The following is a 24,132-nucleotide window of genomic DNA, read 5'->3' as shown; positions in this document are numbered from 1 at the left end:
CCAACCTCGGATTCAGGAGGAACAGTGTGGTTTTCGTCCTGGTCGTGGAACTGTGGACCAGCTCTATACTCTCGGCAGGGTCCTTGAGGGTGCATGGGAGTTTGCCCAACCAGTCTACATGTGCTTTGTGGACTTGGAGAAGGCATTCGACCGTGTCCCTCGGGAAGTCCTGTGGGGAGTGCTCAGAGAGTATGGGGTTTCGGACTGTCTGATTGTGGCGGTCCGCTCCCTGTATGATCAGTGTCAGAGCTTGGTCCGCATTGCCGGCAGTAAGTCGGACACGTTTCCGGTGAGGGTTGGACTCCGCCAAGGCTGCCCTTTGTCACCGATTCTGTTCATAACTTTTATGGACAGAATTTCTAGGCGCAGTCAAGGCGTTGAGGGGATCCGGTTTGGTGGCTGCAGGATTAGGTCTCTGCTTTTTGCAGATGATTTGGTCCTGATGGCTTCATCTGGCCAGGATCTTCAGCTCTCGCTGGATCGGTTCGCAGCTGAGTGTGAAGCGACTGGGATGAGAATCAGCACCTCCAAGTCCGAGTCCATGGTTCTCGCCCGGAAAAGGGTGGAGTGCCATCTCCGGGTTGGGGAGGAGATCTTGCCCCAAGTGGAGGAGTTCAAGTACCTCGGAGTCTTGTTCACGAGTGAGGGAAGAGTGGATCGTGAGATCGACAGGCGGATCGGTGCGGCGTCTTCAGTAATGCGGACGCTGTATCAATCCGTTGTGGTGAAGAAGGAGCTGAGCCGGAAGGCAAAGCTCTCAATTTAGCGGTCGATCTACGTTCCCATCCTCACCTATGGTCATGAGCTTTGGGTTATGACCGAAAGGACAAGATCACGGGTACAAGCGGCCGAAATGAGTTTCCTCCGCCGGGTGGCGGGTCTCTCCCTTAGAGATAGGGTGAGAAGCTCTGTCATCCGGGGGGAGCTCAAAGTAAAGCCGCTGCTCCTCCACATGGAGAGGAGCCAGATGAGGTGGTTCGGGCATCTGGTCAGGATGCCACCCGAGCGCCTCCCTAAGGAGGTGTTTAGGGCATGTCCGACCGGTAGGAGGCCACGAGGAAGACCCAGGACACGTTGGGAAGACTATGTCTCCCGGCTGGCCTGGGAACGCCTCGGGATCCCCCGGGAGGAGCTGGACGAAGTGGCTGGGGAGAGGGAAGTCTGGGCTTCCCTGCTTAGGCTGCTGCCCCCGCGACCCGAACTCGGATAAGCGGAAGAAGATGGATGGATGGATGGATGGACCTTTAACATCAAAAGTGTGGTCGCCATGACAATGTGCAGCGCTGTTTGCAAATTACCGTAAGTCTTGAAAGTATTTCAATGGTTGGAATCTGCGCTTTGGAGTGATACGCAACCAATCATTTAGATTCCAATAATTTAGATTGCAGTAATCTGCGTCACAGCAGTTCCAGGCAGACAAGGAACTGAGCAGTGTGGGCGGGGCTTGTTTCCAGAGCAGACGACTTGAAAGGCGGGTGTCGAGGATAGACGTGGAAACAGGTTTTTACAACAAAGTTCTGCAGAAAAGTTATATTCTATCAGATTGTAAGTATTTTTACCCTTTGCCATTTTTGTCTCATTTTGCTTGATTGCAAAAGATGTGGATCAAGGAGGAGGTGTGAGAAGAAAAAGAGCCCATTTGTAATTTAAGTTCATTATTGGGATTTTGATATGTGATAGACTTGAACTGTATGACCGATGAATGTTGCACATCATCCAAATGTTAGTAGCATACTTGCCAACCCTCCCGGATTTTCCGGGAGACTCCCGAAATTCAGCGCCTCTACCGAAAACCTCCCGGGACAAATTTTCTCCCGAAAATCTCCCGAAATTCAGGCGGAGCTGGAGGCCACGCCCCCTCCAGCTCCATGCGGACCTGAGTGACGTGTTGACAGCCTGTTCACACGTCCGCTTTCCCACAATATAAACAGCTAATGAAGGAGGGCGAGTTCTTGGTTTCTTATGTGGGTTTATTGTTAGGCAGTTTCATTAACGTCCTCCCAGCGCGGTAACAACACACAACAACAGCAGTCACGTTTTCGTCTACCTATCGTAAAGCAGTTCGCCTGCCGTAAACAGCAATGTTGTGACACTTTTAAACAGGACAATACTGCCATCTACTGTACATGCATATGTGACCCACCCATAATGTGTCACATTTTTGTGTTGATTTATTTATTTTATTTTGTGGTTTGAATTCGTTTTTGGAGCTGTCATTACACATTTATCAGTATTCACATTGGTCAGTAGGGGGCAGTAGGGCGTTTCTTCCCAATTGAATGCTATCACCTGCAGACCGGAAGTGTCTTGTCATTCTGATGAGCGCGACCAGTCTGTGAACAATTGAAGCGTCCTGTGTGCTTTTTCCTCCTGTATAACAGGTTAGTTTTGGTGAATCAACTCACTGAATAATATCCATGTGATCTTTATAAGTTTAAGTACACATTCTGATGGTGGAGCCTAACTCTAAAGTGTTTGTGAATGAATCCAGTGCACAGCTGCAGTAATCAATACAAAAAGGCGACGTGAGTGCGCAATGTTTATATAGGAACTTCTGATCCTAATTCAGACTCCCAAATTAGAGCTCCCGTTTTCTTATTGATTTTATAATGTATATTTGTATAATGTGTGTGTTCTGAAATAGTGACAGAGAATAGAACAAGGATGGACAATTCAACCCTTAACTCACGAATGAGTAGATGAGTGTTATGTGTGTGTATATGTGTAAATAAATGAACACTGAAATTCAAGTATTTCTTTTATTTATTTATTTATATATATATATATATATATATATATATATATATATATATATGTAATAAAATATATATATATTGCTAGAATTCACTGAAAGTCAAGTATTTCTTATATATATATATATCTTAACCACGCCCCCAACCACGCCCCCAGGCGACAATTGGTGAGAGGCTGTTATTTCCTAAATGTAATTATAGTAATTTTTTTTTTTTTTTTTTTACTTTTCCAATTATTTGTAGGGCGTGAAAAAGTGGAAAGGAAAGTGTGTCTCTCACTCTGACCACTTGATCATTTTATTGAAATGAAAAGTACACACCAGCAACAAATCTGACAATGTCATTTCTGGAGAGAACTGCTCAGTCAGCATTAATAGCGCTGATGAGTTAATTGTAAAAAAAAAACAATTGTAACATGCGTTATTCTCACTCCGACAGCTGAGGAGCACAACAAACACTTTAAAGTAGTGATGGGTCCGGCAACACCGATGCATCGGCGCATGCGTCGAGCTCATAGAGCAAAACCCTGTGTCGGTGCGCGTACCGCTTTTAGAAAGTCACGTGACCGATCATGAGCTGTTTTGGTCACGTGACCGATACGCCAACTGTGTCGCACTGACGCCTCCTCTGTGCCCTGTGAGCGGCTCTTTTCTACAGCCCGAGAAATAATAACTAAGAAGAGAAATCGTCTAAAATGTAATACGTCGGAAAAACTTTTTTTTTTTTTTTTTTAATAAAAAAATTCCCAGTCCACAATCATCCACAACACGTTCTCTTAGATTTCCATGTTATGATACATGTTCACATTATTTATTGACTGTATCTAAAAAAGATACAAATATATTTTTATTTAAATGAAGATATGAAATAATCCTAAATGAAATACAATGACTTGGTTTATATTATTGTATATACTAGGGCAGGGGTCACCAACGCGGTGCCCGCGGTCACCAGGTAGCCCGTAAGGACCAGATCAGTCGCCCGCTGGCCTGTTCTAAAAATAGCTCAAAGAGCAGCACTTACCAGTGAGCTGCCTCTATTTTTTTAATTGTATTTATTTACTAGCAAGCTGGTCTCGCTTTGCTCCACATTTTTAATTCTAAAAGAGACAAAATTCAAATAGAATTTGAAAATCCAAGAAAATATTTTAAAGACTTGGTCTTCACTTGGAATAAGCGGTAGAAAATGGATGGATGGATGGGTCTTCACTTGTTTAAATAAATTCATTTATTTTTTTACTTTGCTTCTTATTACTTTTAGAAATACAATTTTAGAGAAAAAATACAACCTTAAAAATGATTTTAGGATTTTTAAACAAATATACCTTTTTACCTTTTAAATTTCTTCCTCTTCTTTCCTGACAATTTAAATCAATGTTCAAGTAAATTTATTTATTTTTTATTGTAAAGAATAATAAATATTTTAGCTTCTGTTTTTTCGACGAAGAATATTTGTGAAATATTTCTTCAAACTTACTATGATTAAAATTCAAAAAAATTATTCTGGCAAATCTAGAAAATCTGTAGAATCAAATTTAAATCTTATTTCAAAGTATTTTGAATTTCTTTTAAAATTTTTGTTCTGGAAAATCTAGAAGAAATACTGATTTGTCTTTGTTAGAAATATAGCTTGGTCCAATTTGTTAAATATTCTAACAAAGTGCAGATTGGATTTTAACCAATTTAAAACATGTCATCAAAATTCTAAAATGTATCTTAATCAGGAAAAATTACTAATGATGTTCCATAAATTATTTTTTTAATTTTTTCAAAAAGATTCAAATTAGCTAGTTTTTCTCTTCTTTTTGTTGGTAGAATTTTGATTTTTAAAGAGTCGAAATTGAAGATACACTATGTTTCAAAATTTTATTTTAATTTTTTTCGTGTTTTCTCCTCTTTTAAACCGTTCAATTAAGTGTTTTTTTCATCATTTATTCTCTAGAAAAAACCTTCCGTAAAAGGAAAAAAAAATGTACGACGGAATGACAGACAGAAATACCCATTTTTTTATATATATAAATGTATTTATTTAGCTATTCTTGTTTAAATCACACTTACGTGTAACTTACAAATGACAATATATTTATTTATTTAGGTGTGTATTAAACTGGTAGCCCTTCGCATTAATCAGTACCCAAGAAGTAGTTTTTGGTTTCAAAAAGGTTGGTGACCCCTGTACTAGGGCATCAAATCAGTGTCAGTTGAGTCGGTCCATAGGTTGCCTGTAGGGATTTTTAATGTCCAGCAGATGTCAGTATTTAGTGACACAGTATCGACACAGTATCAATACAGTTTTGCAATGTGTCGAAACGCTTCATGACGCCTCATCAACCCATCACTACTTTAAAGCGCATACAGAGGTAGATAAAGCTGCTGGATGGTAAGCACGCCTGATTCTGCTAATGCAGTTATTGCCATCTTGTGGCTTTTGTAGTTGACACACTCGGAGTCTGCAGATTCCAGTCAATCTGAATAAGTCGTTGATGGTTTCCTCTCGATCGACATTATTTTTCTACTGTGTCCTGCAGGCTTTGGAGGCGTGTGTCGACGCAGGCCTGGTCAAGTCTCTGGGAGTGTCCAACTTTAACCGCAGACAACTTGAGCTTCTTCTCAACAAACCAGGCCTGAAACACAAGCCCGTGTCCAACCAGGTAGCAAACACTGCTGCCTACTCAGGCATTATTATGTAGAGTAGTCAGTGTTGCATACAGTCACCATCAAAAGTCTACATACACTTGTAAAGAACATCATGTCATGGCTGTCTTGAGTTTCCAATCATTTCTTACTTTTTTGTGATGTAGTGATTGGAACACATACTTGTTGCTCACAAAAAACATTCATGAAGTTTGCTTCTTTTATGAATTTATTATGGCTCTACTGAAAATGTGAGGGTCAAAAGTATACATACAGCAATGTTAATATTTGCTTACATGTCCCTTGGCAAGTTTACCTGCAATAAGGCGCTTTTTGGTAGCCATCCACAAGCTTCTGCTTGACCACTTGACCACAAAATTGGTGCAGTTCAGCTAAATGTGTTGTTTTTCTGACATGGACTTGTTTCTTCAGCATTGTCCACACATTTAAGTCAGGACTTTGGGAAGGCCATTCTAAAACCTTCATTCTAGCCTGATTTAGCCATTCCTTTACCACTTTTGAGGTGTGTTTGGGGTCATTGTCCTGTTGGAACACCCAACTGTGCCCAAGACCCAACCTCCGGGCTGATGATTGTAGCTTGTCCTGAACAATTTGGAGGTAATCCTCTTTGTAACATGTTGAATTGAGAAATAGTATTATGGAATTCCTGGAATTTTGGGAACACCGGGAATTTTTCCAGTTCAAAAAACAACTTTGTTTTTTGTCCTGAATAAGTTAATAGGTAAATAAATATACAAATAAATAGTATGTTTTTACGGTACAACAGTTGAAATCCACTGAAAAAATGTGGAAAGAGTAGTCGCCAGAATAAAGGGTGGAAATAGGTCTTTGGAAAAGCAGGAATTCTGGAAAATTCTGGAATATTTTTTAACTTGTAAAAAGGACAGTATTTTCCGCACCATAAGGCGCCCTGGGTTATAAGCCGCGCCTTCAATGAACGGCATATTTCAAAACTTTGTCCACCTATAAGCCGCCCCGTGTTATAAGCCGCATCTAACTGCGCTAAAGGAATGTCAAAAAAACAGTCAGATAGGTCAGTCAAACTTTAATAATATATTAAAAACCAGCGTGATGTGGGCGCGCATGGAGTCGTATATCAACATGGACGGAGCTGCGTGAAAAAAGCCACCCGGCCTCTTCGCGTAAACTTAAACTTACCTTAACCACTCGCTCATCTTTTCTTCATCCATCCCTTCGAGTTAGCTTTTATGATGACGCCGGCTGGAAAGGTCTCTTTTGGCAAGGTCTTCCTTTTGAATATCACCATGGGTGGAAGTTTCTGGCCATTAGCATGGCAAGCTAGAACCACAGTGAAGGATGACTTCTCATTCCCTGTGGTGCGAATATTCACCGTACGTGCTCCCGTTGTATCCACAGTGCGGTTCACAGGAATATCAAAAGTCAATGGAACCTCGTCCATGTTGATAATGTTCTCTGGCCGGATCTTTTTTTCAGCTATCTTGTTTTTACAATATGCACGGAAAGTAGCCAGCTTTTCTTGAAAGTCTTTAGGCAGTTGCTGTGAAATAGTAGTCCGTGTGCGGATGGAGAGATTGCGTCTTTTCATGAACCGGAAACCTGTCGCTTAGTAGGAGCCATTTTGTGGTCTTTACAGATGTAAACACACAAAGGAAATGAAACGTAATATCCGCGCGCTTCTTCTTCTTCTACGCGGGCGGGTGGTTGCTTACAGTAGAAGAAGAAGCGCTTCCTGTTCTATGGGGGCGGGTGCTTACCTTGGCGGTTGCTTGCGTAGAAGAAGAAGCACTTCCTCTTCTACGGGGAAAAAAGATGGCGGCTGTTTACCGTAGTTGCGAGACCGAAACTTTATGAAAATGAATCTTAATATTAATCCATATATAAAGCGCACCGGGTTATAAGCCGCACTGTCAGCTTTTGAGTAAATTTGTGGTTTTTAGGTGCGGCTAATAGTGCGGAAAATACGGTAGTTTGAATTTCCAAAATGGTGGAATGTGTTGAAGGTGGAATGGTTTGAATCGGTTGAAAAATGTGGAAATGGTGGAAGTTTGATAAAATGGTCAATTCATTTCAAATGGGAAAAATGTCCCAGAAAACCTGGAATTCTGGGAAATCTGGGAATTTTTGGAATTTTTCAAGGAAAATCCCGCGATTCCCGAATAGGCTGAACAGTTTGAAGTTGGAACAGTTTGAATCAGATGAAAAATGTGGCAGTTGTGGAACTTTGAAGAATGTCCTATTGATTTCAATGGGAATTTCCCCTAAAATTGGGAATTTCGGGAAAAGCGGGATTTTTTTGACAATGGTAAACAACATGAATGGTCTGAATGAATAATAAATGGTTGGTGTTGGAATTTTTCAAATTGGTTGAGAAATGTTGAAGTAATAACATGTTGAATTGAGAAATGGTATTATGGAATTCCTGGAATTTTGGGAAAACCGGGAATTTTTCCAGTTCAAAAAAACAACTTAGTTTTTTGTCCCGATTAAGAGGAATGTGTTGACGGTGGAACGGTTGAAATCCGTTGAAAAATGTGGAAGGAGTAGTCGCCAGATTGAAGGGTGAAAATAGGGCTTTGGAAAAGCAGGAATTCTGGAAAATTCTGGAATTTTTTTTTACTTGAAAAAAGGATAGTTTGAATTTCCAGAATGGTGGAATGTGTTGAAGGTGCAATGGTTTGAATGGGTTGAAAAATGTGGAAATGGTGGAAGTTTGATAAAATGGTCAATTCATTTCAAATGGGAAAAATGTCCCAGAAAACCTGGAATTCTGGGAAATCTGGGAATTTTTGGAATTTTTCAAGGGAAAGCCTGCGATTCCCGGATAGGCTGAACAGTTTGAAGTTGGAACAGTTTGAATCAGATGAAAAATGTGGCAGTTGTGGAACTTTGAAGAATGTCCCATTGATTTCAATGGGAATTTCCCCTAAAATTGGGAATTTCGGGAAAATTGGGATTTTTTTTGACAATGGTAAACAATATGTATGTTCTGAATGAGTTGAAATGGTTGGTGTTGGAATCTTTCAAATCGGTGGAGAAATGTTGAAGTAGTAACATGTTGAATTGAAAAATGGTATTATGGAATTCCTGGAATTTCGGGAACACCGGGAATTTTTCCAGTTCAAAAAACAACTTTGTTTTTTGTCCTGAATAAGTTAATAGATAAATAAATATACAAATAAATAGTATGTTTTTACGGTACAACAGTTGAAATCCACTGAAAAAATGTGGAAAGAGTAGTCGCCAGAATAAAGGGTGGAAATAGGTCTTTGGAAAAGCAGGAATTCTGGAAAATTCTGGAATATTTTTTAACTTGTAAAAAGGATAGTTTGAATTTCCAAAATGGTGGAATGTGTTGAAGGTGGAATGGTTTGAATCGGTTGAAAAATGTGGAAATGGTGGAAGTTTCATAAAATGGTCAGTTCATTTCAAATGGGAAAAATGTCCCGGAAAACCTGGAATTCTGGGAAATCTGGGAATTTTTGGAATTTTTCAAGGGAAAGCCTGCGATTCCCGGATAGGCTGAACAGTTTGAAGTTGGAACAGTTTGAATCAGATGAAAAATGTGGCAGTTGTGGAACTTTGAAGAATGTCCCATTGATTTCAATGGGAATTTTCCCCTAAAATTGGGAATTTCGGGAAAAGCGGGATTTTTTTGACAATGGTAAACAACATGAATGGTCTGAATGAATAATAAATGGTTGGTGTTGGAATTTTTCAAATTGGTTGAGAAATGTTGAAGTAATAACATGTTGAATTGAGAAATGGTATTATGGAATTCCTGGAATTTTGGGAAAACCGGGAATTTTTCCAGTTCAAAAAAACAACTTAGTTTTTTGTCCCGATTAAGAGGAATGTGTTGACGGTGGAACGGTTGAAATCCGTTGAAAAATGTGGAAGGAGTAGTCGCCAGAATAAAGGGTGGAAATAGGTCTTTGGAAAAGCAGGAATTCTGGAAAATTCTGGAATTTTTTTTTAACTTGGAAAAAGGACAGTTTGAATTTCCAGAATGGTGGAATGTGTTGAAAGTGGAATGGTTTGAATCGGTTGAAAAATGTGGAAATGGTGGAAGTTTGATAAAATGGTCAATTCATTTCAAATGGGAAAAATGTCCCAGAAAACCTGGAATTCTGGGAAATCTGGGAATTTTTTGAATTTTTCAAGGGAAAGCCTGCGATTCCCGGATAGGCTGAACAGTTTGAAGTTGGAACAGTTTTAATCAGATGAAAAATGTGGCAGTTGTGGAACTTTGAAGAATGTCCCATTGATTTCAATGGGAATTTCCCCTAAAATTGGGAATTTCGGGAAAAGCGGGATTTTTTTTGACGATGGTAAACAACATGAATGGTCTGAATGAATAATAAATGGTTGGTGTTGGAATTTTTCAAATTGGTTGAGAAATGTTGAAGTAATAACATGTTGAATTGAGAAATGGTATTATGGAATTCCTGGAATTTTGGGAAAACCGGGAATTTTTCCAGTTCAAAAAAACAACTTAGTTTTTTGTCCCGATTAAGAGGAATGTGTTGACGGTGGAACGGTTGAAATCCGTTGAAAAATGTGGAAGGAGTAGTCGCCAGATTGAAGGGTGAAAATAGGGCTTTGGAAAAGCAGGAATTCTGGAAAATTCTGGAATTTTTGTTAACTTGGAAAAAGGATAGTTTGAATTTCCAGAATGGTGGAATGTGTTGAAGGTGCAATGGTTTGAATGGGTTGAGAAATGTGCTTTAAATGGGACAATGAAAAAGGAGGATTAGCTCCAAATTGTTCAGGACAAGCTAAAATCATCAGCCCGGAGGTTGGGTCTTGGGCGCAGTTGGGTGTTCCAACAGGACAATGACCCCCAAACACACCTCAAAAGTGGTAAAGGAATGGCTAAATCAGGCTAGAATGAAGGTTTTAGAATGGCCTTCCCAAAGTCCTGACATAAAGGTGTGGACAATGCTGAAGAAACAAGTCCATGTCAGAAAAGCAACACATTTAGCTGAACTGCAGCAATTTAGTGGTCAAGTGGTCAAGCAGAAGCTTGTGGATGGCTACCAAAAGCGCCTTATTGCAGGTAAACTTGCCAAGGGACATGTAAGCAAATATTAACATTGCTGTATGTATACTTTTGACCCTCACATTTTCAGTAGAGCCATAATAAATTCATAAAAGAAGCAAACTTCATGAATGTTTTTTGTGACCAACAAGTATGTGCTCCAATCACTACATCACAAAAACATAAGAAATGATTGTAAACTCCAGACAGCCATGACATGATGTTCTTTACAAGTGTACGTACTAGAGATGCGCGGATAGGCAATTTATTTCATCCGCAACCGCGTCAGAAAGTCGTCAACCATCCGCCATCCACCCGATGTAACGTTTGATCAGAACTGCACCCGCCCGCCATCCGCCCGCACCCGCCCGAAGTTTTATTTACGGAGGCAATAATTGAGCATGGACTTCCAATCGCACTGGCTGATCACATGGGACAGTTAAATGTTTGTAATGCAACCTTTAAAAATCATTACGCAGTGATCGCGGTCCCAAAAATAAACTTTTCTTGCATGATAATGTCCAGAAAAATTCGCTTTATATTACTATAGAGTCCTTTTAACGAATGACTTTGATGTTTTATCACAAACCTTAAATGAAAGAAGTCCTTTGTTCTCCTGCACCATGCATATGCGCTTTGGCCTTGCTTCGTGTTTGGTGCGCAATCCTGTCGGCTGTATTTCACAGCACGACATACTGTTAAAAGTGTTTATACTATTTATGCTTTCAAGTCCAAGTTGAAGAAATCTTGTTAAATGTTGACAGCATAACTACCAAAATACAGAAGTATGTCCTTAATATTTTTGCAGTGCTATTTCTGTTGAAAAGTTCAAATGATTACATTAGAGATGTGATGTGCCACTTTTCAAGTGTCTGATGGCTTAAATTAATTTTCATTAATTTTTCATATTTTGAATTCTTTTGAAAGGCTTACAAAAAAACTACATTTGAATTGTAATTCCATGCTATTGACAGGACTATTAATTTTAATGAAGTTAGCTTACCATGTTCACAGTATGATAATTGTGATAGAAATGTGAATTTTAGGCACAGAATATTTTTTACAATTGAACAAGGCAGTAGATTATACAAGCTTGGACAGAAAGTTAATAGTGACACCAATTTTTTTTTTTATGGAATTGTTTAGTACTGTTTTACCATTTGTTTACTGTAAAAAGTGTTTATACTGTTTATACTTTCAATTAACAAATTGAAGTCTTGTGAAAGGTTGACAGGATAACTGGCATTAACTGTCAAAATAATTTCAAACTATTGAAGTTAGCTTACAGAATAAACATGCCAATCAACCCATATGATTTTTGCTGTAATATTTTTGTTTTGAAAAGTCACTGTGACTGATAGAAAAGTGATGGTTTTAGCAACATTTTAACCTGTCTGAATGCTAATAATCATTTTGCGTCGGGGGGCGAAGCCCTGAACCCTCCACCAGGACTTTGTCCTGGACCTACCGGGGCCTGCGGCCCTTGGACCCTGGCTACTAGGTTTTTCTGATTTCAAAAGTTGGCAAGTATGGTGAGGTTATAAAGCTTTTGCCTGTTAAAGAAAGGAGACTGATCCAATGCAGCACAGACATTCGCGTGCCACGCTGTCACGACCCAGACGCACACCAGTGCGCAATCATATGGGAGCCGCGCTGAGCGCACCTCCAAGCGCGTCTCGCTGCCGGCGACGGCCGGGTATGGGCCCACGCTCCAGCGCCATCCATTTTCAGGGCTAGTTGATTCGGCAGGTGGGTTGTTACACACTCCTTAGCGGGTTCCGACTTCCATGGCCACCGTCCTGCTCTCTATATAAACCAGGGTGAGCCCCACCCCTTTCGTGAGCGCACTGCGCGCGGAGTGACCCCTGTTACGTGCTCCCGGCAACAGGGGTGGTGACCCTGGACGTGCGTCGGGCCCTTCTCGCGGATCGCCTCAGCTACGGCTCCCGGTGGGGCCCTCTCGGGGGAAGGGGCCTCGGTCCCGGACCCCGGCGAGGCGTCCCTTCTCCGCTCCGTAAAAGTGTCCATCTCTTTTTTTTTTTTCTTCTGTTGTGGCATATGCTGCAGGTGCCTGCTCGTTTTTCGTATGTGGGTAACAACATTTAACTATGTATATATATTTACCAATTGGTTTAACTGCCACCCGCAAAACAAAAAACAAAACAAAAAAACAAAACAAAAAATCTAATTAATCCGCCCGACCCGACCCGCACGCGGATAAAATCTTTTTTTTTTTTTTTTCATCCGCCCGATCCGCGGATAATCCGCGGACTCCGCGGTTGTGCCCGCAAACCGCGCATCTCTAGTACGTACACTTTTGATGGTGACTGTACAAGGTAAAATATGTGTTACTTTGTGTTTTCTTGCTCAGGTGGAATGTCATCCATATTTCACGCAGACCAAACTTTTGGACTATTGTCGTCAAAATGAGATTGTCATTGTTGGCTATTGTCCCCTCGGCTCCTCCAGAGATGAATCCTGGTATGTGGAGAGACGTCTTACATTTTTGCCATTCAAAGAACTGCATTTCGTATCATACCAATGCTTTGTTTTGCATAGAATTCAAGAAAAGAGTACATTATTTTGTGCAGTTATGTTACTGCTTTGTTTTCCCGATACGATACTGATAGTAGAGCCTTGATTATTGGCCAATAATAATATTAGGCTGATACAATATCAGCACGAATCACAGTGCATACTTTTATTGTTTTGCAGGATTGAATGTTAGAAAAGGTTCCATTAAGTGAAATTACTCAGAAAACAATGGCGTTCATGAAAAACAACAACCTAACTAAATGAGGCAATTCTTGAAGGAATTGCGTGTGAATGCTCCAATGCTGAAGTTGAACTGAAATCCTGGATCTTTTTTTTTAGAATTGTTGAAGTAGAGCACACAATTCCCAAACAGGCTGAATATTTTGAAGTTGGAACAGTTTGAGTCAGATGAAAAATGTGGCAGTTGTGGAACTTTGAAGAATGTCCCATTGATTTCGATGGGAATTTCTCCAAAAATTAAGAATTTCGGGAAAAGCGGGAATTTTTTTGAAAATCGTAAACAAGTATGTTTTTTGTCCCGATTAAGAGGAATGTTTTGACAGTGAAACGGTTGAAATCCGTGGAAAAATGAGGAAGGAGTAGTCGCCAGAATAAAGGGTGGAAATAGGGCTTTGGAAAAGCAGAAATTCTGGAATTTTTTTTAACTTGGAAAAAGGATTGTTTGAATTTCCAGAATGGTGGAATGTGCTGAAGGTGGAATGGTTTGAATCGGTTGAAAAATTTGGAAATGGTGGAAGTTTGATAAAATGGTCAATTCATTTTGAATGGGAAAAAAACCTGGAATTCTGGGAAATCTGGGAATTGTTGGAATTTTCAAGGGAAAGCCCGCCATTCCCGAATAGGCTGAACAGTTTGAAGTTGGAACAGTTTGAATCAGATGAAAAATGTGGCAGTTGTGGATCTTTGAAGAATGTCCCATTGATTTCAATGGGAATTTCCCCAAAAATTGGGAATTTCGGGAAAAGCAGTATTTTTTTGGACAGTGTAAACAATACAAATGGTCTGAATGAGTTGAAATGGTTGGTGTTGGAATTTTTCAAATTGGTTGAGAAATGTTGAAATAGTAACAAGTTGAGGTGATAAATGTTATTACGGAATTCCTAGAATTTCGGGAAAACCAGGAATTTTTCTAGTTCAAAAAACAATTTTGTTTTTTGTCTTGATTACGAGGAATGTTTTGACGGTGGAACGGTTGAAATCCGTTGAAAAATGTGGAAGGAGTAGTCGCCAGATTGAAGGGTGGAAATAGGGCTTTGGAAAAGCAGGAATTCTGGAAAATTCTGAATTTGTTTGAACTTGGGAAAAAGGAGAGTTTGAATTCCCAGAATGGTGGAATGTGTTGAAGGTGGAATGGTTTGAATGGTTTGAATCAGTTGAAAAATGTGGAAATGGTAAAAGTTTGATGAAATGGCCAATTCATTTTGAATGGGAAAAATGTCCCGGAAAACCCGGAATTCTGGGAAATCTGGGAATTTTTGGAATTTTATAAGGGAAAGCCCGTGATTCCCGAATAGGCTGAACAGTTTGAAGTTGGAACAGTTTGAATCAGATGAAAAATGTGGCAGATGTGGAACTTTGAAGAATGTCCCATTGATTTCAATGGAAATTTCCCCCAAAATTGGGAATTTCGGGAAAAGCAGGATTTTTTTGACAATGGTAAACAACATCAATGGTCTGAATGAATAATAAATGGTTGGTGTTGGAATTTTTCAAATTGGTTGAGAAATGTTGAAAGTAACATGTTGAATTGAGAAATGGTATTATGGAATTCCTGGAATTTGGGGAAAACCAGGAATTTTTCCAGTTCAAAAAAACAACTTCGTTTTTTTGTCCCGATTAAGAGGAATGTTTTGACGGTGGAACGGTTGAAATCCGTTGAAAAATGTGGAAGGAGTAGTCGCCAGATTGAAGGGTGAAAATAGGGCTTTGGAAAAGCAGGAATTCTGGAAAATTCTGGAATTTTTTTTAACTTGGAAAAAGGATAGTTTGAATTTCCAGAATGGTAGAATGTGTTGAAGGTGCAATGGTTTGAATGGGTTGAAAAATGTGGAAATGGTGAAAGTTTGATAAAATGGTCAATTCATTTTGAATGGGAAAAATGTCCCAGAAAACCTAGAATTCTGGGAAATCTGGGAATTTTTGGAATTTTTCAAGGGAATGCCCGCCATTCCCGAATAGGCTGAACAGTTTGAAGTTGGAAAAGTTTGAGTCAGATGAAAAATGTGGCAGTTGTGGAACTTTGAAGAATGTCCCATTGATTTCAATGGGAATTTCCCAAAAAATTGGGAATTTCAGGAAAAGCAGGATTTTTTTGGACAATGTAAACAATATGAATGGTCTGAATGAATTGAAATGGTTGGTGTTGGAATTTTTCAAATCGGTGGAGAAATGTTGAAGTAGTTACATGTTGAATTGAAAAATTGTATTACGGAATTCCTGGAATTTCGGGAAAACCGGGAATTTTTCCAGTTCAAAAAACAAATTAGTTTTTTGTCCCGATTAAGAGGAATGTTTTGACGGTGGAACGGTTGAAATCCGTTGAAAAAAGTGGAAGGAGTTGTCGCCAGAATAAAGGGTGGAAATAGGGCTTTGGAAAATCAGGAATTCTGGAAAATTCTGAATTTGTTTGAACTTGGAAAAAGGATAGTTTGAATTTCCAGAATGGTGGAATGTGTTGAAGGTGGAATGGTTTGAATCGGTTGAAAAATGTGGAAATGGTAAAAGTTTGATAAAATGGCCAATTCATTTTGAAAGGGAAAAATGTCCCGGGAAACCCAGAATTCTGGGAAATCTGGGAATTTTTGGAATTTTATAAGGGAAAGCCCGTGATTCCCGAATAGGCTGAACCGTTTGAAGTTGGAACAGTTTGAATCAGATGACAAATGTGGCAGTTGTGGAACTTTGAAGAATGTCCCATTGATTTCAATGGGAATTTCCCCCAAAATTGTGAATTTTGGAAAAGCAGGATTTTTTTGACAATGGTAAACAACATCAATGGTTTGGATGAATAATAAATGGTTGGTGTTGGAATTTTTCAAATTGATTGAGAAATGTTGAAGTAATAACATGTTGAATTGAGAAATGGTATTGTGGAATTCCTGGAATTTTGGGAAAACCGGGAATTTTTCCAGTTAAAAAAACAACTTTTTTTTTCCCGATTAAGAGGAATGTTTTGACGGTGAAACTGTTGAAATCCGTTGAAAAATGTGGAAGGAGTAGTCGCCAGATTGAAGGGTGGAAATAGGGCTTTGGAAAAGCAGGAATTCTGGAAAATTCAGAATTTGTTTGAACTTGCAAAAAGGATAGTTTGAATTTCCAGAATGGTGGAATGTGTTGAAGGTGGAATGGTTTGAATCGGTTGAAAAATGTGGAAATGGTAAAAGTTTGATAAAATGGTCACTTCATTTTGAATGGGAAAAATGTCCCAGAAAACCTAGAATTCTGGGAAATCTGGGAATTTTTGGAATTTTTCAAGGGAATGCCAGCCATTCCCGAATAGGCTGAACAGTTTGAAGTTGGAAAAGTTTGAGTCAGATGAAAAATGTGGCAGTTGTGGAACTTTGAAGAATGTCCCATTGATTTCAATGGGAATTTCCCAAAAAATTAGGAATTTCGGGAAAAGCAGGATTTTTTTGGACAATGTAAACAATGCAAATGGTCTGAATGAGTTGAAATGGTTGGTGTTGGAATTTTTCAAATCGGTGGAGAAATGTTGAAGTAGTTACATGTTGAATTGAAAAATGGTATTACGGAATTCTTGGAATTTCGGGAAAACCGGGAATTTTTCCAGTTCAAAAAACAATTTAGTTTTTTGTCTTGATTATGAGGAATGTTTTGACGGTGGGACGGTTGAAATCCGTTAAAAATGTGGAAGGACGAGTCTCCAGAAAAAAGGGTGGAAATAGGGCTTTGGAAAAGCAGGAATTCTGGAAAATTCTGAATTTGTTTGAACTTGGAAAAAGGATAGTTTGAATTTCCAGAATGGTGGAATGTGTTGAAGATGCAATGGTTTGAATGGGTTGAAAAATGTGGAAATGGTGAAAGTTTGATAAAATGGTCAATTCATTTTGAATGGGAAAAATGTCCCAGAAAACCTAGAATTCTGGGAAATCTGGGAATTTTTGGAATTTTTCAAGGAAATGCCCGCCATTCCCGAATAGGCTGAACAGTTTGAAGTTGGAAACGTTTGAGTCAGATGAAAAATGTAGCAGTTGTGAAACATTGAAGAATGTCCCATTGATTTCAATGGGAATTTCCCCAAAAATTGGGAATTTCGGGAAAAGTGGGAATTTTTTTGAAAATGGTAAACAACTTGAATGGTCTGAATGAGTTGAAATGGTTGGTGTTGGAATTTTTCAAATCGGTCGAGAAATGTTGAAGTAGTAACATGTTGAATTGAAAAATGGTATTACGGAATTACTGGAATTTCGGGAAAACCGTGAATTTTTCCAGTTAAAAAAACAACTTTTTTTTTTCCCGATTAAGAGGAATGTTTTGACGGTGAAACTGTTGAAATCCGTTGAAAAATGTGGAAGGAGTAGTCGCCAGAATAAAGGGTGGAAATAGGGCTTTGGAAAAGCAGGAATTCTGGAAAATTCTGAATTTGTTTGAAGTTGGAAAAAGGATAGTTTGAATTTCCAGAATGGTGGAATGTGTTGAAGGTGGAATGGTTTGAATGGTTTGAATCGGTTGAAAAATGTGGAAATGGTAAAAGTTTGATAAAATGGCCAATTCATTTTGAATGGGAAAAATGTCCCGGAAAACCCAGGATTCTGGGAAATCTGGGAATTTGTGGAATTTTATAAGGGAAAGCCCGTGATTCCCAAATAGGCTGAACAGTTTGAAGTTGGAACAATTTGAATCAGATGAAAAATGTGGCAGTTGTGGAACTTTGAAGAATGTCCCATTGATTTCAATGGGAATTTCCCCCAAAATTGGGAATTTCGGGAAAAGCGAGAATTTTCTTGAAAATGGTAAACAATACGAATGGTCTGAATGAGTTGAAATGGTTGGTGTTGGAATTTTTCAAATCGGTGGAGAAATGTTGAAGTAGTAACATGTTGAATTGAAAAATGGTATTACGGAATTCCTGGAATTTCGGGAAAACTGGGAATTTTTCCTGTTCAAAAAACTATTTTGTTTTTTGTCTTGATTAAGAGGAATGTTTTGACGGTGGAACGGTTTAAATCCGTAAAAAAATGTGGAAGGAGTAGTCGCCAGAAAAAAGGGTGGAAATAGGGCTTTGGAAAAGCAGGAATTCTGACAAATTCTGAATTTGTTTGAACTTGGAAAAAGGATAGTTTGAATTTCCAGAATGGTGGAATGTGTTGAAGGTGCAATGGTTTGAATGGGTTGAAAAATGTGGAAATGGTGAAAGTTTGAGAAAATGGTCAATTCATTTTGAATGGGAAAAATGTCCCAGAAATTCTAGAATTCTGGGAAATCTGGGAATTTTTTTAATTTTTAAAGGGAATGCCCGCCATTCCCGAATAGGCTGAACAGTTTGAAGTTGGAAAAGTTTGAGTCAGATGAAAAATGTGTCAGTTGTGGAACTTTGAAGAATGTCCCATTGATTTCAATGGGAATTTCCCAAAAAATTGGGAATTTCGGGAAAAGCAGGATTTTTTGGGACAATGTAAACAATACGAATGGTCTGAATGAGTTGAAATGGTTGGTGTTGGAACTTTTCAAATCGGTGGAGAAATGTTGAAGTAGTAACATGTTGAATTGAAAAATGGTATTACAGAATTCCTGGAATTTCGGGAAAACCGGGAATTTTTCCAGTTAAAAAAGAAACTTTGTTTTTGGTCCCGATTAAGAGGAATGTTTTGACGGTGAAACTGTTGAAATCCGTTGAAAAATGTGGAAGGAGTAGTCGCCAGAAAAAAGGGTGGAAATAGGTCTTTGGAAAAGCAGGAATTCTGGAAAATTCTGGAATTTTTTTTAACTTGAAAAAAAAATGGTTTGAATTTCCAGAATGGTGGAATGTGTTGAAGGTAGAATGGTTTGAATCGGTTGAAAAATGTGGAAATGGTGGAAGTTTGATAAAATGGTCAATTCATTTTGAATGGGAAAAATGTCCCGGAAAACCTGGAATTCTGGGAAATCTGGGAATTTTTTGAATTTTTCAAGGGAAATCCCGTGATTCCCGAATAGGCTGAACAGTTTGAAGTTGGAACAGTTTGAATCAGATGAAAAATGTGGCAGTTGTGGAACTTTGAAGAATGTCCCATTGATTTCAATGGGAATTTCCCCAAAAATTGGGAATTTCGGGAAAAGCAGGATTTTTTTTGGACAATGTAAACAATATGAATGGTCAGAATGAGTTGAAATGGTTGGTGTTGGAATTTTTCAAATCGGTGGAGAAATGTTGAAGTAGTAACATGTTGAATTGAAAAATGGTATTACGGAATTACTGGAATTTCGGGAAAACCGGTAATTTTCCCAGTTCAAAAAAAACTTTGTTTTTTGTCCCGATTAAGAGGAATGTTTTGACGGTGGAGCGGTTGAAATCCGTTGAAAAATGTGGAAGGAGTAGTCGCCAGATTGAAGGGTGAAAATAGGGCTTTGGAAAAGCAGGAATTCTGGAAAATTCTGGAATTTTTTTTAACTTGGAAAAAGGATGGTTTGAATTTCCAGAATGGTGGAATGTGTTGAAGGTGCAATGGTTTGAATGGTTTGAAAAATGTGGAAATGGTGGAAGTTTGATAAAATGGTCAGTTCATTTTGAATGGGAAAAATGTCCCGGAAAGCACGGAATTCTGGGAAATCTGGGAATTTTGGGAATTTTATAAGGGAAAGCCCGTGATTCCCAAATAGGCTGAACAGTTTGAAGTTGGAAAAGTTTGAGTCAGATGAAAAATGTGGCAGTTGTGGAACTTTGAAGAATGTCCCATTGATTTCAATGGGAATTTCACAAAAAATTGGGAATTTCGGGAAAAGCAGGATTTTTTTGGACAATGTAAACAATACAAATGGTCTGAATGAGTTGAAATGGTTGGTGTTGGAATTTTTCAAATCGGTGGAGAAATGTTGAAGTAGTAACATGTTGAATTGAAAAATGGTATTACGGAATTCCTGGAATTTCGGGAAAACCGGGAATTTTTCCAGTTTAAAAAACAACTTAGTTTTTTGTCCCGATTAAGAGGAATGTTTTGACGGTGGAGCGGTTGAAATCCGTTGAAAAATGTGGAAGGAGTAGTCGCCAGATTGAAGGGTGGAAATAGGGCTTTGGAAAAGCAGGAATTCTGGAAAATTCTGGAATTTTTTTTAACTTGAAAAAAAGATCGTTTGAATTTCCAGAATGGTGGAATGTGTTGAAGGTGCAATGGTTTGAATGGGTTGAAAAATGTGGAAATGGTGGAAGTTTGATAAAATGGTCAATTCATTTTGAATGGGAAAAATGTCCCGGAAAACCTGGAATTCTGGGAAATCTGGGAATTTGGGGAATTTTTCAAGGGAAATCCCGCGATTCCCGAATAGGCTGAACAGTTTGAAGTCGGATTGCTTTGAATCGGATGAAAAATGTGGCAGTTGTGTCGGTTTCTCCTGGGTTATGCCAGAACTTTGTGGTTAAAAAAAACACTTTCTTTTCCACGATCTCACGCATTCCCGATTATTACTACATTTTGTATATAACATACTTGTCATTAGGGTAAATGTCAAGTGTCCTCCCATGCTGGAGGACGAGCTGCTGGTGTCCATCGGCAGGAAGTACCACAAGAGCAGTGCTCAGGTGGCGCTGCGCTTCAACGCGCAGAGAGGAGTGGTGGTCATTCCTAAAAGCTTCAGTCCGCAGAGGATCCAACACAACTTCCAGGTTTGTATTTGGATCAGATTGTGCCTATCTAACCTGCTCAGTGGCCTAGTGGTTAGAGTGTCCGCCCTGAGACGGGTAGGTCGTGAGTTCAAACCCCGGCCGAGTCGTACCAAAGACTATAAAAATGAGAGCCATTACCTCCCTGCTTGGCACTCAGCATCAGGGCTTGGAATTGGGGGTTAAATCACCAAAAATTATTCCCGGATCTAACATAATAGTGAGAGTCCAGTCCATAGTGGATCTAACATAATAGTAAGAGTCCAGTCCATAGTGGATCTAACATAATAGTGTGAGAGTCCAGTCCATAGTGGATATAACATAATAGTGTGAGAGTCCAGTCCATAGTGGATCTAACATAATAGTGAGAGTCCAGTCCATAGTGGATCTAACATAATAGTGTGAGAGTCCAGTCCATAGTGGATCTAACATAATAGTGAGAGTCCAGTCCATAGTGAATCTAACAAAATATTGTGAGAGTCAAGTCCATAGTGGATCTAACATAATAGTGAGAGTCAAGTCCATAGTGGATCTAACATAGTAGTGTGAGAGTCCAGTCCATAGTGGATCTAACATAATAGTGAGAGTCAAGTCCATAGTGGATCTAACATAATCGTGAGAGTCCAGTCCATAGTGGATCTAACATAATAGTGTGAGAGTCCAGTCCATAGTGGATCTAACATAATAGTGAGAGTCCAGTCCATAGTGGATCTAACATAATAGTGTGAGAGTCCAGTCCATAGTGGATCTAACATAATAGTGAGAGTCCAGTCCATAGTGGATCTAACATATTAGTGAGAGTCCAGTCCATAGTGGATCTAACATAATAGTGAGAGAGTCCAGTCCATAGTGGATCTAACATAATAGTGAGAGAGTCCAGTCCATAGTGGATCTAACATAATAGTGTGAGAGTCCAGTCCATATTGGATCTAACATTATAGTGTGAGAGTCTAGTCCATAGTGGATCTAACATAGTAGTGTGAGAGTCCAGTCCATAGTGGATCTAACATAATAGTGTGAGAGTCCAGTCCATAGTGGATCTAACATAATAGTGTGAGAGTCCAGTCCATAGTGGATCAAACATAATATTGAGAGTCCAGTTCATAGTGGATCTAACATAATAGTGTGAGAGTCCAGTCCATAGTGGATCTAACATAATAGTGTGAGACTCCAGTCCATAGTGGATCTAACATAATAGTGTGAGAGTCCAGTCCATAGTGGATCTAACATAATAGTGAGAGTCCAGTCCATAGTGGATCTAACATGATAGTGTGAGAGTCCAGTCCATAGTGGATCTAACATAATAGTGTGAGAGTCCAGTCCATAGTGGATCCAACATAATAGTGAGAGTCCAGTCCATAGTGGATCTAACATAATATAGTGAGAGTCCAGTCCATAGTGGGGGCAGGGCTTTCATTGATCCTGAAAGTGCTGGAATGTTTACACACAAACCACTGGCAGTCCTGGTCCGTCATAGTCTTAGACCGTCTGTCCTCGTTCGGCACGATCCTGGACTTCCACGATCCTGGACTAAGGAGTTGACCCAGTGAGAGGACAGTGTCACTATTTGTGGCCTCTTTATTTATTTATGTATTTATTAACATAGTAAGTAGTTCATGGATAGCCCAGATTCACAAGCATACAAACCAAACAAATACATCCAAATATAAAGAAAACAAACAAAAAAACACACACAAAAGTGCAAAACTTCATGAAGTACAAACCGAACAAAAAAAGTAATACACACCTCACGGGATGATACAAAACCAGACAAAAAATAAGTAAAATACTAAATATAAAGCAAAATGTAAACACTTCCAGCTGTCCATATGATCTTATTGTTCTGTCTTTATGTCTTTTTTTCAATTGGAATATATTTCTACAATCTTTTATCTCATTGTAAAGAGAATTCATAATTTAACTATTATTGGTACTTTAACTTTAACTTTAACCAGTAGCAGTGGTTCTCAAACTTTTTCCACCAGCCCCAGGAAAAACGTATTTCTCCAAGTACCAGCGTAATGACCCACATTCAAACACAGCAGCGCAGTAGGCCTACGTAGTCATTAAAAACAAAGCAGAGGTTTTATTTGATAAGTAGATTTAATATTTGGTCACTGAAACATTACACAGTTTGAATATAGGAAAATAAAACATTGTACTCTCATCAAGTGATTCTTTGGCGTACCACTAGATGGAGCCTGCGTACCACTCGTGGCACACGTACCACAGTTTGAAAAGAACATGTTTTAGAGGATGCTTTTTGTGGTCGTGTTCTATTCATACTTCTCCCACTGTGACAGATATTCGACTTTTCACTCGCCGAGGACGAAATGAGGGCCATCGAGGGTCTGAACAAGAACATTCGCTTTGTGGAGCTCCTCATGTAAGTTCACTGTCTTTTTTTCTTATGTGGTGCATTTACTTCTGTGGCTTTACCTGCATTTGTCATCACACAGGTGGAGCGACCATCCCGAATATCCCTTTCATGATGAATTCTAATAGTTTGTTGAAACAATAAAATGAGAAAAGAAAATCAATCAATCAATCAATGTTTATTTATATAGCCCTAAATCACAAGTGTCTCAAAGGGCTGCACAAGCCACAACAACATCCTCGGTACAAAGCCCACATAAGGGCAAGGAAAAACTCACCCCAGTGGGACGTCGATGTGAATGACTGTGAGAAACCTTGGAGAGGACCGCAAATGTGGGTAACCCCCCCCTATAGGGGAGACCGAAAGCAATGGATGTCGAGTGGGTCTGACATAATATTGTGAGAGTCCAGTCCATAGTGGATCTAACATAATAGTAAGAGTCCAGTCCATAGTGGGGCCAGCAGGACACCATCCCGAGCGGAGACGGGTCAGCAGCGCAGAGAGGTTCCCAGCCGATGCACAGGCGAGCGGTCCACCCCGGGTCCCGACTCTGGACAGCCAGCACTTCATCCATGGCCACCGGACCTGTGCCCCCCACCCCCTCCACAAGGAATAGGGGAGCAGAGGAGAAAAGAAAAGAAACGGCAGATCAACTGGTCTAACAGGGGGTCTATTTAAAGGCTAGAGTATACAAATGAATTTTAAGATGGGACTTAAATGCTTCTACTGAGGTAGCATCTCTAATTGTTACCGGGAGGCAGGCCCGGCCCTAACCAATCTGGCGCCCTAGGCAAGATTTTAGGTGGCGCCCCCCCACATCGGCAATGAAGTGTATATACTCACAAGAAACCGAATAGCTTTGTCTTTGACCTTTTTTTTTTACTTACAACTATACTTAATATATAAAGGGGTGGAAAAGTGACTATTACCTGCAGGGCAAACATTAGCTAACCAGA

At 39.4% G+C, this 24,132-nt stretch overlaps 1 protein-coding gene across 1 annotated transcript in view; it reads left to right on the top strand.

The window, feature by feature from the left end:
• Positions 1–23,335, top strand: part of LOC133612079 (aldo-keto reductase family 1 member D1-like) — a 26,980-nt gene extending 3,645 nt beyond the window's left edge. The window contains exons 5-9 of the mRNA XM_061969249.1: positions 5,281–5,403; positions 12,799–12,908; positions 20,637–20,802; positions 23,103–23,185; positions 23,259–23,335. Coding sequence (XP_061825233.1) covers positions 5,281–5,403; positions 12,799–12,908; positions 20,637–20,802; positions 23,103–23,185; positions 23,259–23,301 — 525 coding nt within the window. The 3' untranslated portion in view covers positions 23,302–23,335. The remainder of the gene's footprint in view (positions 1–5,280; positions 5,404–12,798; positions 12,909–20,636; positions 20,803–23,102; positions 23,186–23,258) is intronic.
• Positions 23,336–24,132: the final 797 nt, after the last annotated feature.

Source organism: Nerophis lumbriciformis, linkage group LG10 (genome assembly GCF_033978685.3).
Source record: "Nerophis lumbriciformis linkage group LG10, RoL_Nlum_v2.1, whole genome shotgun sequence".
Lineage (NCBI taxonomy): Eukaryota > Metazoa > Chordata > Actinopteri > Syngnathiformes > Syngnathidae > Nerophis > Nerophis lumbriciformis.
This window is presented reverse-complemented; position numbering and strand designations above follow the sequence as displayed.